The sequence below is a fragment of the Lipophrys pholis genome, assembly GCF_963383615.2.
Source record: "Lipophrys pholis genome assembly, chromosome: 10".
Lineage (NCBI taxonomy): Eukaryota > Metazoa > Chordata > Actinopteri > Blenniiformes > Blenniidae > Lipophrys > Lipophrys pholis.
Window position 1 is genome coordinate 16050049 of NC_137640.1, and position 14080 is coordinate 16064128.

At 39.1% G+C, this 14080-nt stretch overlaps 1 protein-coding gene across 2 annotated transcripts; it reads right to left on the bottom strand.

The window, feature by feature from the left end:
- Positions 1–461: 461 nt before the first annotated feature.
- LOC308115237 (claudin-1-like) lies at positions 462–12104 on the bottom strand. Of its 2 annotated transcripts, XM_080472658.1 has the most exons (6): positions 11965–12104; positions 10316–10452; positions 3997–4426; positions 3439–3603; positions 2888–2966; positions 462–2801 (listed from the first exon to the last, which is right to left on the bottom strand). In XM_080472658.1, exons 3-6 carry the CDS (start codon positions 4196–4198, stop codon positions 2636–2638), a joined length of 612 nt encoding a protein of 203 aa, XP_080328784.1. In that variant the 5' UTR covers positions 4199–4426; positions 10316–10452; positions 11965–12104; the 3' UTR covers positions 462–2635. The 2 variants fall into 2 exon arrangements, with proteins under 2 accessions (XP_080328784.1, XP_080328785.1); XM_080472659.1 differs by lacking the exons at positions 10316–10452; positions 11965–12104 and having other exon boundaries at positions 875–2801; positions 2939–2966; positions 3997–4353.
- Between the last annotated feature and the right edge of the window lie 1976 nt (positions 12105–14080).

Consider the following 14080-nt stretch of genomic DNA (forward strand, 5'->3'; position numbering starts at 1 on the left):
TGTATTTGATTAGACATTTTAAATTTCTGTCTCAGGGCTTTGATTCGAAGGAAAGGACCTGAGTCATTTATGGTTGAAGAGAATCACATTTTTGGCAACACCTCGCTGCTTAGTGGTTAAAAAGATGATGTTCTTTCGTATGTTATGAGGTCATTTTGGTTTTTCAATTCACACGTGCTGTGTATTTTAAAACCTTCTCATAACCGACAAAACTTCGTATTTAATGACTGGATGCAGCACATGAGCCGTGATCTTACCCCCTCTATAGCACTCTGTGTGGAAGTATGGAAGAAAAAAACACATACATTTCATCTGTTCAGAGAAAGTTTAGAATCCGGTTTTACTGAAGATTCTATCCATTGCCACAGTGATGCTCTGCAGTAATGAATGCAATACAGCTGAATAAACAGCTGTTTATTTATTTATTCATTCATTCATTTATTTATTCATTTATTTATTTTCAAAGTCAGCTCGTGAACTGTAATACGACCGAGGATGATAAGTAGGTTATAAGTTACAATTCTTCAGCTATTTACAAACCATTTCAAATCTTTTCATCTCAATTATGAGTAATTAATAAGTCATAATTACAGTAATGAGAATTACATACATGTTAATGAGGCGAAAGGCAACACCGCTGTAAACTTGTGCCAGAGTTATTGTGCATCCTTTGGAAAAATCCTTGGTGGTTTTTTTTAGAAGTTTTGCTGAATCAACAATCTACTTTATTTATAGAGTTCACCTTGATAATCACTCACTCACTCACAAGATAATAGATATTTTGAGATATTCTCGTGACAACAAATCCCCAAATAATTTCATCTTTGCATGAGGTGGAAGAACACATGTGCCATAAGCATTTTATTTTGAAACCCATTTAATTTCTTCTGGGCTGTCGGGATGGGCTGATCACAATCAGACGAGAGAATGTAGGTCCTGTGATAGTTGACATCCGCTGGACTCAGCGAGGACACAACACAACACCGACTCCATGTTTCAGCCAAGATGGTTTAGTGAGAATCAGCCAGCTTTGAGGACAGTATCGCTTCAGTTATTGTTTGGGAAAATACAAACAAAGCAAACATTGGACAGCAAACACATTAAAAAGTTAGATCTATAAACACAAAAGAATTCATCAAATTATGTGTCTTGTTTTAGTGTCTTTTTGTTTTTATAGTTGCTCATTAAGGGATCAAAGTCTAAAGAGCAAGAGTGACGTTTACGGAATGTTCCTCTCGTGATTTTTCTTCTTTCTTTTGTATCTTTTCAAGACACAACTGGAAAAAAAAGAATTACAAAATCACCCTCATGAGTCAGTTTCTGAAGGAATTGCTTATCCCACTAAAGCACATTATGCATTTCCTTTTGAAAAATGACTTGCACAGGACAGAACCTCGCCAAGCAATTGTTCTCACTGATGTCTGTGTTTGAAAAAAGAAATAAGGTAGTGAACAACAGGTGTTGTGAACAATAACGTAACTTGCTCCATTCTTTTTGAAACATATTATCATCTAACATATATTTTCAACTCTGGTAATAATGAATGTGTATTTAAAAGTCAACAGCAGATAATAAAAAAAAAAGAAAGAAAGAAAGAAAAAAGAAAAGAACAAAAATTTCAAAACCAAAGGTTTCATAAAGTTTTAAAGACGAATTATAGTTTTACCTTAAGCACAACACTTAAATTGCACTTAACTTTAAGTGATAGAACAAAGTACTCCTCTCATAAACTAGTTACTTTGTAACAACCTTCAGGTGCATTTGATTCAGCTTGGATGCAAATTCTAAACACCCAAAGCACATATCTCAGATGAACAATAAAAGAAATGCTCAGAGTCGTGAAACTAATATCAAATTGCATTAGCAAGAGAAAACCTCACCTCACAGAGAGTCGCTCTCTGGTTAGAGTCTGGGCTTGGAGGCATTTCGGTGTGGAGTTTGCTTGTTCTCTGTGTATACATCACTTTCCTGGAACTCGTGCTTGCAACTGTTGGAGCCTCTTCACATATTGACCATATTCATATTGTAATTTAGAGAAACTGTGCAACTGGAATGATCAAGAATGTTCGAACAAGCGGCCCCACAAGAGTCAGTAGTGTTGAAGCACATCTCAGTTTCATAAAGTAGACTACTATGGAAGTACTGCGCGACATAATCAGTGTTTACTAAACTCAAAACACATTTCTGAACATTCTGACTTGTGCACAAAGCAAACAGAAAAAAAAATTATAATTTCAAAATGTCCACTAAGCTATCATTCAAACTGTCTCATACAATATCACAACAACAACAAGGAAAGAACCCTTTTGGACATAACGTACACAAACACATAATAATTTGCAAGGCAAGTACAGAAAACAACAAAACAGGTGTTTCAAAACTTTATGTTCACTCTGTGAAAAAAACACGTTGTCTCTGTTGGAAAGATTGAAAAGTATCTTTCATGATTGTTTACATCCTTTCTATAACCGGAAACATGGAACTCAAACTGGAGGAAAACAAATGTAATCACCAGGAAGTTATTTAAATAATGTATTTTTTCACATCCTTCAAGGTGACAGCTTGAGATACTACTGCTGTGGCTTGTGCAGCTAAACACACATCGCATTCAGTCATTTGGATCCTCCTGCCTCCACTAGACGTAGTTGGACTTGGGGTTGGTGGTTGGGAGGAGCTGGTTGGAACTTAGGGACTCGGATGACTTGGCTGGACAACATCTCCCGCAGCTCAGGAAAGCGCCGCCCGCCACCGTGAGGAGTCCTCCGGCCCAGCTGACAAACACTGCCTTACCGAACTCGTAGCTGTCAGAGAAAACAGAAGGATCCCCAATGAGATCTGAATATTCAGTGTCTGTGTTTGTACTTTAGGCTTCTCCTGACTGCTGTACCTCAGGAGTCGATGTGTTTGATGGAAGGTCTGCACAATCATTTTAACGTACCAGGAGGTGATGGTGATTGTCAATAAACCTAAACAAAGACAGGAAGTGAAATTGTTCATCATGACAAAGCTTCTCATTAACAGCTGTGCTGTTAATGAGATTACAAGTCAACAAATTTCAAGTTTAAACTAAATGCTGATTCAGTAAAATGAGAACATGTCTGCTACTAAACAAACTGATTATTTACATCAACGCTACTATTTATTTTGTATCCATCTTGCGTGTGCGCGTGTGTGTCTGAACATGCATGTTCGTATACAATCATGTCATTTTTGACAAAATCGGTGTAAAAAAACCTCCAAAACTATATTTTTCAATAATGAACAAAGGTATAACACTCATGTTTAACTATAATAATAATAATAATAATAATAATAATAATAATAATAATAATAATAATAATAATAATAATAAAGTTTTCTTGATACTGGAGGCTTGCGACCTTGTAATATCTTTGTTATTGCCTGAGGCTTGTTTAGGTCTGCACTCACTGAACACACCTGAAATCATGAACATGATTCCTCCGATCATCGCTGTTGTGGATTTGCTCTTGGCCATGCCATCCATGAAGCGAGTGCACTTCATTCCCACTGTGGAGACCATCAGTGCCAAAGCAGAGAGGAAGAGGCTGAGCAGTATGACCGCCCTGGTTGCCTGGACCTCAGCTTCAGGATCAGAGGAGCATGCGTTAGTACAAATGTACATAAACCTATGATATTGTGTTTTACTGTATCAGTGTTATTGAGTGTCTCCTTTCTAATTGTTAGCTTGGCAAGCTTTTTATGACGGTTTCACTTTGCTGCAATACACAACGATAAGCTTGGACATTAAAATAAAACTTTGATTCATCAAATATGCACAAATATTAGGTTTCCACACAAAAACAAAATTTTTGTCTATCAGTGGTTTAAAGTCAAATGAGGTCAATGTACAGAGGCTATTGTTAAGACGCACTTCTGCCTAATTATAGTAACCTAATGTCAGTGGAAGGTATCTCAAGAAGCGGGGTCTGGTCTTCAGATATGATTATAAAAAACACACACAATAAAAGTACTCACTCGGCAGCTTCAGGAGAGACTCGTGAATTTCACAGGTTGTTCTCTCATTGCCGCTGCAGCTCATCCAGAGACCCTCATAGATGCGGTGGCCTTTCCCCTGGTACTGCTTCTTCCACTCCACCATGAAAGTAGCGGCCACCGTGGCAGCGACTCCGGCCAGTGAGAGCAGGAAACCGAGGAGCTGCAGTCCGGAGCTGGCCATCGTGTCCAGAGCAACGCAGGGGCGGCACGAGTTCACTGGCTTTGAAGAAAAGGCCTGAGGACTTGATTTAATGGCTCCTCCTTCTACAAACAGCACCGGTCGGTGACTGAAGGGAGTAGGATGGGGGTCCTCACTCCTTATGGTGCAGCAGGACTCTGTGTGCGCGCACGTCCAGGTTCTATTTAAAGTCTTTGGCGCGTGACGCAGGAGCGGACCCCACTCCACCTGCTGCATGATGGGCAGAGATATACCCAGGAAGTCTTATCAGCCCAATTAATTGAAGATGATGATGATAACATGAACTGAACCAAAAAGCCTGTCCCAAATATAGATATGGCTGTATACAGCTTTGAAAATGTGTTTGCAAGGGAGATAGTCTAGTTTCCCCGTTTGCTGTTAATTGTTTGTTATTGTTGTTCCCAAGAAGAATTCTTTCAGAAAACGTCAACAAATACAAGTGGAAGAAGTAACTTTGAAGTACATTTTTCACACAGACTGCAAGGTGTACATTGTGATATTATGGAATGTTGATTGATAAAAATATAGCAACAAACTAGGCATTTAAAAAATGCAGATCAAAAGATTTGAAAATTGATGCAAACTGTGGACGTGACGGACGACTTTAAAGTGAGCAAAGTAGATTGTGCAACTAGAAATAAACTGAGATAGACCCACTTCACAGATGACTTAAAATAGTACCAACTCCCACCCCAAATACTACTTAAGAACAATTATAACATACCATAATAACAACAATGAATTCATTCATTCCTTCAAAAGTTTCTGTTCGTTATTGGCACAAATGGTTTTGGTCGTTGTTAATATAAATATTTCACGATATAGGTTAAAATGATAATGTTTATCCAAAAGACACGTACATTTTGTTTAACTGAAGCAATAATGTTGTAAAGATTATGCCTAATTAAACAAATATGGTACTTTCATTCTCCTCAGACTTTTTGTCAACTTGGTCTTAATGTATTTATCACAGGACTAATAACTAAAAATCACACGAAAACTGTATGTCTATGTCTCTAAATGAAGATAGACCAAATTTACATACAAGTTGTCAATATTTTCCTCCTGAAAATACAATCAATAAGCGAGGGATAACTGAGTATTTACGAATAGAATCAGGTTAAAACAATGTTTAAATCATCTCGGATGCAAATTTCTATCAAATTGATAGATGAATAATATGACAAAAGCTAAGTTTTGAGATATATAGTTTTGATCTCACTGGTATATCAATGGCAATCACTAAGTAATGTCTCCTATGTGTTTCTATACGGTGACGACCACTTTAATCCCCTTAGCTTAATGTCTTAAGCTCAACCATAAGTCCATAAAATATCGAACACCACCACAGCAATAGTGAGTGCGAGAACGCACAGTACAGAGACTGCAGTCAGAGGAGGTCTTTAACCCAGGCAGCTCAATGTTAACACGCTCAATTGTCATTCCTCTCTTCAGTGATTCACAACAGTTTGCTGGTGTTTATGTGGATCCTCTTCATTATACTCAGATAATTACCAAATTATTTGACCATATTTGGTGAAGGGGATGCCAGTATGTAAACACTTGCATTTGTCTGTCAGATTGGATCAGTCTCCACCCTTTCCTGAAATAAGCCTCCATCCAAACACTTTGCTGCAATTAAGCTCCCGCCTGAACCGGCCTGAAGTAGGTCATCTCCATTAAAAGCACTTACTTTATTTGTGTATTCAATTCTTGACACTCTCATTGTTTACCCTCTCTTACAGGGTTTATTCAGGCCAGACTTTATTTCCAGAGAATTCCTCTTGTATGTTTGCAGCTTTCACCGGCTGGTGACAATATGAGGAAGTATGACCATCCATCAAGTGTCCAAACCGGCTAACGTACAATGAGGTGTTGTTGAATCACACGTGGAGGCCCGAGAAGAACTTGTGTTTTCAACTCGGTGCAAAAGAAGAAAAAATGTAATGAAGATAAAGTAATAAAGTTTTTAAATCCTCTGTGCTTCACACATGACAGCTGTAACCCAAACGACACGTGTGATGACCAATTCACATGAATGTACAGAGGGCGGATTAGAGTACGCATTTTGCTGTTATATTCCCAATCTCACAAGTTTTTTTAATTTATTTATTTAATTTACAAATATCTAACTCACTCAGACATTTATTGGCAATTTGAAAACAAAACAAACAAAATGAACCAAAAACAAATGTTCCCATAAGATATAATAATACTCCAACATTACTAAAACCACAGCAATGCCTTGTAAATTTAATTCAAAAGATGCGCTTCTTCATACATTTGAATCTTTATGAAATTTACATGTCCGTTCTGTATAATTTAAGTCTTCCCCCATATGTTCCCCGTTTAAATGAAGTGGACCTCCTGAACTGCCCCTTTTAAGCCTCTCAACAGCACTACTTTATTTAATTATTCTTCATCGTTTCTTCAGTATGATTCTTAATGTGTATGAATGTTGCTCAAAGTACTTCTGATATTTACTGACTGATTTACTTGTGTGATGTTGCTGATGAGCAATGGCCAATTTATCAGCACTGTGACACATGACTAACGATGACAGCTTGGTAAGAGAATCATATTATCTTCAATCAACCGCAGCCAACAAGCAGATGGCTATAACGGGATAAGTGACCGAAGAGGTAACTTTGACTGTGATATGGACTCTGTCATCAAATCTACTCATCCAATTAAAAGTATTGATCAGTTGAGTAGTTTAAAAACTGATTACATGTTGATGGCATTGATATGAAACACACCATGAGAGTCCCCGGTTGAATTCTAGGCTCGGAGGTCTTTGTGTGGGTTTTCTCTACTGTCCAAGAAACTGAATATGCCAGCTGAATTGGTGAATAAAGGTCCTTCTTAAAAAAAAAAAATCTTTTTTTAAATGATTAGTTTTGATAAATGTGAAAGAACTGAGTTGGAATTAAAAACCAAACCAACCATGATTAGGAAATGAGCTGTCAATGAAGGAAAATAGCAAACACACCAACAAAGACATCCCCAAGATTGACTTAACAAAACAAAAAAAGAGGCCATTCGTTCAGTTTTAATTTAAGATAAAAAAAAAAGAAGCTGAGCAAGCAGAGATTGTTTCCTCAAAGAAGTAAATGTCTCGGTGTTTATCAAGTCTGGAAATCTACAAAGGCGAGGTATGAAGAGGAATTTCCCGAGTGCCCGTGAATAATACTGTTCTAGTTTGTCAACAAAGCAATTCTAGGAGAACATCCAAACTGTCTTCGCCCTTTGACCTGTTTAAAGTTGATGAGCTACCTGCTACACGCTACTCGGTTTGTACCCGTTAATGTACCAAAGGTTTGGGAAGGTTTTGGGATGAACCACCTCTCCAACTAGAAACAGTCAATTCTACCGATACACAAGCAGCCTGACAGAGCTTCACACCGTCACATTCTCACACAGCAATGGCGACAGCTGCTCGGCTCATTCAGAGTTCGCTGGCTTCACCAAATAGACTTTGACGGAGGAGAAGGTGAAATGATGGATCGAAACACCTCATTGGGACTGAACTACCTGAACAGGCTGCTGTGTCTTATTGCTCTGTATTGAATCAAATTCACTCCTTTATTGGGATGTTGTATACATGGTTTGTGGGTTAGTACTTCAATTATATTCCAGATATCTGTACTTTAGTACAATAATCATTGTCCTAACAGCATATTTTTAACTCTTCACATTCAAACATCAGTACTTTTTTTTTTCTTACATTCTTCAAACTCGTTAAGTCGGCGTTACGGGGACCAGATCTAATCAGCTGATACTGATAGTTATCTATTCACAGACTGCAGAAGTTGACCAATTCAGGAGGAATAAAGTTACATCAACAATGATTGAATGCTGAGATTTTTTGTTTCTATTTACAAAGTTAATTTCTTTTAAAAACAAAAACAACATTTTAAATAGAATTCTAGTATGGCTGCTAAATAATAACAATTATTCCCTAAAAAATTTTGTTACAACAAAAAATAAACACCAAAAACCCACCAGGAAACAGTATAGATACAACTAAACAACTTGTGGAATAACAGCGAGGCAAAAACATTTTAAAAAGTGAATTATAATTTCAGTAGCATGTTTTTAATTGTCTGTCTTAAATTGAACGTGCTTTCATTTTTGTTTTGTTTTTTACAGTTTATTAGGGGAAATTGTCTGTGGCTTTAGTTGTGCTAACTTTGTGTCTCTTGTGTGACTCTCCATGGTTTAAGCATGGCTGATCACACTGGTTTCTTCCCCGAGTTTTCTGTTCTGTCACCAACCCAGTGCGCCGTGTGAGCCGAGAAGCGATTTAAAGATCACCGCATTCACACTCACACTCACTCACACCGGCAGAAACCTTTTTAGTTTAGAGTCACTAATCCAAATATCTTTGGGCTGTGGGAGGGAACCTGAGTAACCAGTGAAAACATGCAGATACTACACAGAGATGCCTGCGAGGCCAGGTCCTGAATTCATTTGGAATATTCACACTGTGATTTGCAAATGATAACCACTATAAGCACCAGAAACACCATGACCTGTAAAATGAATACCAACTGATCATGATGTGAATCATTTATAGAGTCAATAAAGAAGGCCAGATTCTTTCTTGTCGTCCCTGATTTCTGTAATTAGTGGCCTTTGTATGGCTGTCATGAGGCTTCCTGTAACTGCCGCCTCATGCTCATCAGTATCAAAGGAAGGAAGCATCTGGGAGGAGCTATAATGGAAGCTCACTTGTGGGAAAGGTGGAGCACGACTGAAGTAATAACAACCAAATAGTTTTTCAGTGAAGTTGCTGATTGAAGTGAATTTAATTGAAAGTGCTAGTCAATGTGTGGGATTTCTCAAGAAAGGAGCATATAAAGTGTGGTTGTTTAAAAAAAAAAAAAGGGGCAACAACAACGACAATCCTGATTCCATTCTAGAGCAGACATTTACACCTCTGGAGTAGGAAGACCACAGTCCACCACGGGTTCAATGTCCTCCTGCCCTCAGAAAACCCGATTTTATGAAATGTGTCATGGTGGAGTTCTGCAGGAAGTGATGATGACCCCGTCATCACCTTCTGGTGTGTTGAAGCAGGGAGCTGTGACTGTGGCCCAACAGGACATTTTAGGGTCCGCACCTGGGTTTGAACCTGGAGTTGAGCTGAGGACGTCTCACACGCTGGAGGACACATTGTGAGAAATATGCCATCTTGTGGCCTCTCTGAGCAGGACAGCCAAGACCGAGCGTCACTAAGGACATGCATGTCGTGACAAAGTAATCCGATATTGTATAGTTGCCATCCAAGTTATCTACCAACAGTTTAGCAATAAAACAACATGCAGCCAAAGAAAAATCTGTTTTCACTTCTTACTTGATAGTATGTCAACATGATCTGAGGGGGAATCCTGAGTCTGTAGTAGGATATGCTGTATATGCACTCACAGGACAATTATACCTTATTAATATAAACTTCAGTACAAACAATCAAGTCCACTTGAATTTATTATTGGCTCAGAATTCTCTGCAAATCGTTGATGGAGGCACCGGGTCAGTGCATAAAAATAAAACATTTGTTGTCATATCTGTAGTCTACCACTTTTCAGCCGTGATGAAGTGATCTTTTAAGAAAACACAGATTTTTCTTGGTTGCATTACCTCAAACTTACAGTAACATTGCGAGTTGAACATTAACGTTCCAACATCAAAGGGACTGAGCTGGAATTAGGGAGTGATGGGGATTGGCTGCTATTAAGTCTTCTCACGTAATGAAAGTGTAACCTGTCAAACAGGTGTAACTGATTCCATCAGTGATGGTTCACCTTCATCATGTCGGTGCGGTTTTGTGGTAGTCTGGCTCAACATCATCGATTAACAGCTTCTAAATATGAAAAAGCTCAGTTTATTCGTCACAACTCAAATAAACTCGGGTTGTGCCACGTGACACAAGTGGGTTATATAGTTTGAATTTTGTATTTGCTGAGCAGAATTACTGGATAGCACTCTCAACACAAGAATGTTTGAGTCCAGGTTAGGCTTGGGGGTGTCTCCATGTGGAGTTTGTAAATTGTCCCCGTCCACAAAGTCAGCAACTACTATAGATGCTCCACTTACCAATTACAGTCCAAAGGCACGCGTTTGAGTTGAGCTTGTCCAGCGGCAAGATGGGATCGACTCCATCCCTCGTCATCTCTGAGGTGGAGAGGTTGTATAGAAGATGGATGGATGGATGGATGAGTGGAAGGACATTCCTGCAATTGAAACAAAGATCATTTATTTATATCAGCTTTCAGATTAACATTGAATTGAAATTCATAGTTTTGTCTGTCGACACCACTTTGTGACCATGTACCTGGCGAGGTATATAGGAACTATATTTCCAGTAATAAGTAACTAACTTCCATCACTAATATTGAAAATCCATTGGATTGTAAGCAATGCTTTTCAGAAGACATATGGGACTCGGGAAGAAAAGGGAAAGGAGCAGATGTATTATATCATCAGGGATTATTTTTCTAATAAAGTTGATTTACCTAATATAATGTGTTCTGTTTTTTTTTTCCTATTTTAAATCACTGCAGGTTATTGTCCTTCCAAAAACAATAGAATGATGCAACAGTCTAACTAAAATCTAACTTCCTCTAAACACAAGTGTAATGAAGGTGAAGATATTAATTATTCCAATTACCAAATATGAATACCAGATATCAGGAAATCTCCTGTGATTCACGTGCCTGTCAATTTGGGTTTTCCTGATTGTGTTTTATTCAAAAGCTTTGCAACCCATAACTCAGAAAATTATCAAGACAATATCAACCGAAGCTGATTTTGGCTGTCGTGTGAAATAGCAACAAGGATATAGAACAACAAAATATTTTTTGTGCTGCTATTATTTTTGGCCAGGACTCTCCTGGAGAAGAGATTCTTAAGGTTGGTGAGATTTCTTTAGGATAGCGAGATACATTGATAAATCAATTAATGAATAATACTATCACTTTTCTATGAAAGATGCATTTGAGTGAAGACCGGCAGAGTTCAGTATGTGTGTTGTGCCCATAAAAAAAAAAAAAAAAAGAGTCCTAAAACTTTATAATGTCAACCTGCTTTTCATTGCTGTCGACTCTTGTTTTGAGCCTCTGGTACAGCCAAGGTCTGATAATGAGGCAGCTGACAGGCTATACAGGCTATAGAGTGGTAAGATTACACAAACAAAATTAAAGGAACCTAAGTGGTATACAGGTTTGCAATCAAGGTTTGCAGGATGATAGGATTGCAGCTGTCCGCTGACGTTGAACAGATTCAGTGAGTCCATCTTGTTATGGTGCAGCGAGAAGTCCGACCATGACTGCTGTTCATCATGTGGGCCGTTTGTGCCCCACATTGCAATTCGCATATACAATCCTGTCAGTGTTGGCAGATAAAGGTCCTTTCTTCACAGGAATATCACTGAGTAGATCTGTTTACCTGCACTGCACACCTGGAAACACCTGGACTGTGTGTGTGTGTGTGTGTGTGTGTGTGTGTGTGTGTGTGTGTGTGTGTGTTTTATTGCAGGGGTCGATGGAGGCCGAGAGCCTGGAAATGGGAAGCTCTTGACCCAGGTACTCCCTGGACGCTGCACTGTGGCAGCCCACTGCTTCTCATAGTGTTTGGTAAAGGGTTCCTATGAATAAGATGAATCGACTACAGATTACAAAAAGGAATCATCCATCAAATCTTTAGTGGACCTCATCAACAAATATGAGTTTTAAAAAGGTACTCACATTTAGCAGCACCACTATCATGCCGAGCCATTTGTTTGATGAAAGGACTTTCCCCTCAATAATACAAATTCAAGTTGTCATAATTAACAAAAATTAAATCTCCCTATAATTTCTGCATATGGCTTGTGCATGTTTTATTTGTGCATTTTGGAAGGACACCTGCTTTTGTTTCAACAGTACCAGCCAATCGTGTATCCTAAAATAAATTCAGTAGTAGTCTGCTGTGTTGTGCATGCTAAAACAAAGCAGTGAGAATGGCCTTGGCAGGCGTACAGTGGTGACTCCCTGTGTGAATGGGCCTGGTTGCTGCTTCAAACCAGTCGGATGTCATTCTTGCATCAGGCACAGCTCAGAGCAAGCGCCTCAAGCCAAACGGCCTGATCATCTTCTTTTTTCTTTTCTTTTTACCCCGTCATGAGAATGTTTGCTTTTTGGGCCACATGATAGTTACTAAGGAGCTGTCACCTTCTGCAGCTCTTTTTCAGTCTTTAAAATAGGACTGACTCTGCTGAAGGGAGTCAGAACTCTGCTCGAGAGTTTCCAGAGAAAGTAAATGAATGTGAATATTAAATAAACACATATGACATATTTCTCACTGGCCGTTTGATTACCAAAGGTCTACATTCTGAAATCATAAAGTGTACACTGCACAGACTCTTGGGAGATTAACGTCTATCCTGGTTTAATATTAGGCTTAAAGTCCTGCTTGTAAGTAGCAGGTGGTTTTCAATGAGGCAGTATCTTGGCTTAGGTGTGGCACCTGAAACTGTATCTGATGTAACCCTGCCGATGTAAGGCTGGCATCTTCAAATAAACAGACGTTGTGTAGTATAGGATTGACTATCATGGAGCACTTCATCAGGCTTAAAGTGATCTTTGATTTAATATATATATATATATATATATTTGACATGTTCGAACTGTGAATAGCTGCAATGAAACTTTCCAATAAAAAGGCAGAGCTTGGATTTTCAGTTCAGAGTATGACTGAATAGTTATCAGACTACCTCTACCGGTTTTTCTTGCAGATGTGCCCCAGGCATTATTGGGGGAGGAGAGAGAGAGAGAGAGAGAGAGAGAGAGAGAGAGAGAGAGAGAGAGAGAGAGAGAGACAGAGACAGAGACAGACAGAGACAGAGAGAATAAAGCCTGCAATGTATCTAGTTCACATTCAGTATTTCCCTACACATCAAAGAGTCCTGAGAGGAAGAAGCCCGGTCATTTTCTCTTTTTATAAGATGAAGTTATGATAAAGGGTGACAGGATTTGGAGAAAACTACTATTGGCTGACTCCTTGCAACAAGTGGGTGTGTCTTCGTGTCTCAACACGGCTTGCTGTATTTGACAGACAGATGCACTCACCTCTCTACCTGCCAGGTGAGACTCGAGACAGTCAGTCCTCGCAGGCAGCACGTGGGAGCAGCAGCTCCTCCGTTCAGGTGAATGACTGGCTGGAGGACCCAACGACAACATGGACAGGTTCGTTTATTTTTGTATATGTATATACATAAGTATACATATTCAATACTGCTTTTATTTTTGCAACCGTTTATGAGGCGGTTCAGGCGATTACCTTTTCTATGTGTCCTTTCAGTTTCCAGCGAAAGCACCTGTCGGCCTGCTGTGTGATTAGTGCAGCACGAAGTGTTGAGTCAACTCAGCCAACGAGTCTGAGCCTGAATGTGAATCAATATTTGCATGCATGTCTTAGTTCCTCTGTTGTTCGTCCTGGTGATCGTGTTCACGGAGAAAGAACACACACTTCCACAGAAATTAAAACAAAAAACAAAAAACACTTTTGCTCTCTTCACAGGATTATTACTCAGCAGATCTGTTACCCGCACAGCTGGAAACTTTGCCTGGGAATTTCTGCGCTCAAAAATTTCAGTCATTGTTTCTGGTCGTGTGTGTAATGAGCAGCCATGACCCAAGGCGCCACAGAGGATCACTGGATGGATCTCTGTTGGGAGAGTTTTCAGGCTGAACCGAGTCATGCAGAGTTAATCTCTGCATGGTCATTATGGTGTGTGTCAAGATTCATTAAAGCCACAGTTAAATATTGAAAGCTTCCAGCTGGTGGTAAGTCTCATGTCCATTTCTTCTTTCCTTCTGTCAT

Bases quoted from the DNA above. Each gene is read 5' to 3' on its own strand.
- LOC308115237 (XM_080472658.1), bottom strand. From the start codon at position 4,198: ATGGCCAGCTCCGGACTGCAGCTCCTCGGTTTCCTGCTCTCACTGGCC. The intron at 2,967-3,438 runs GTGTGTTCAGTG...GTCTTTGTTTAG, and splicing joins AATCATGTTCATGATTTCAG to GTTTATTGACAATCACCATC. The intron at 2,802-2,887 runs GTACAGCAGTCA...TTTCTCTGACAG, and splicing joins CAAACACATCGACTCCTGAG to CTACGAGTTCGGTAAGGCAG.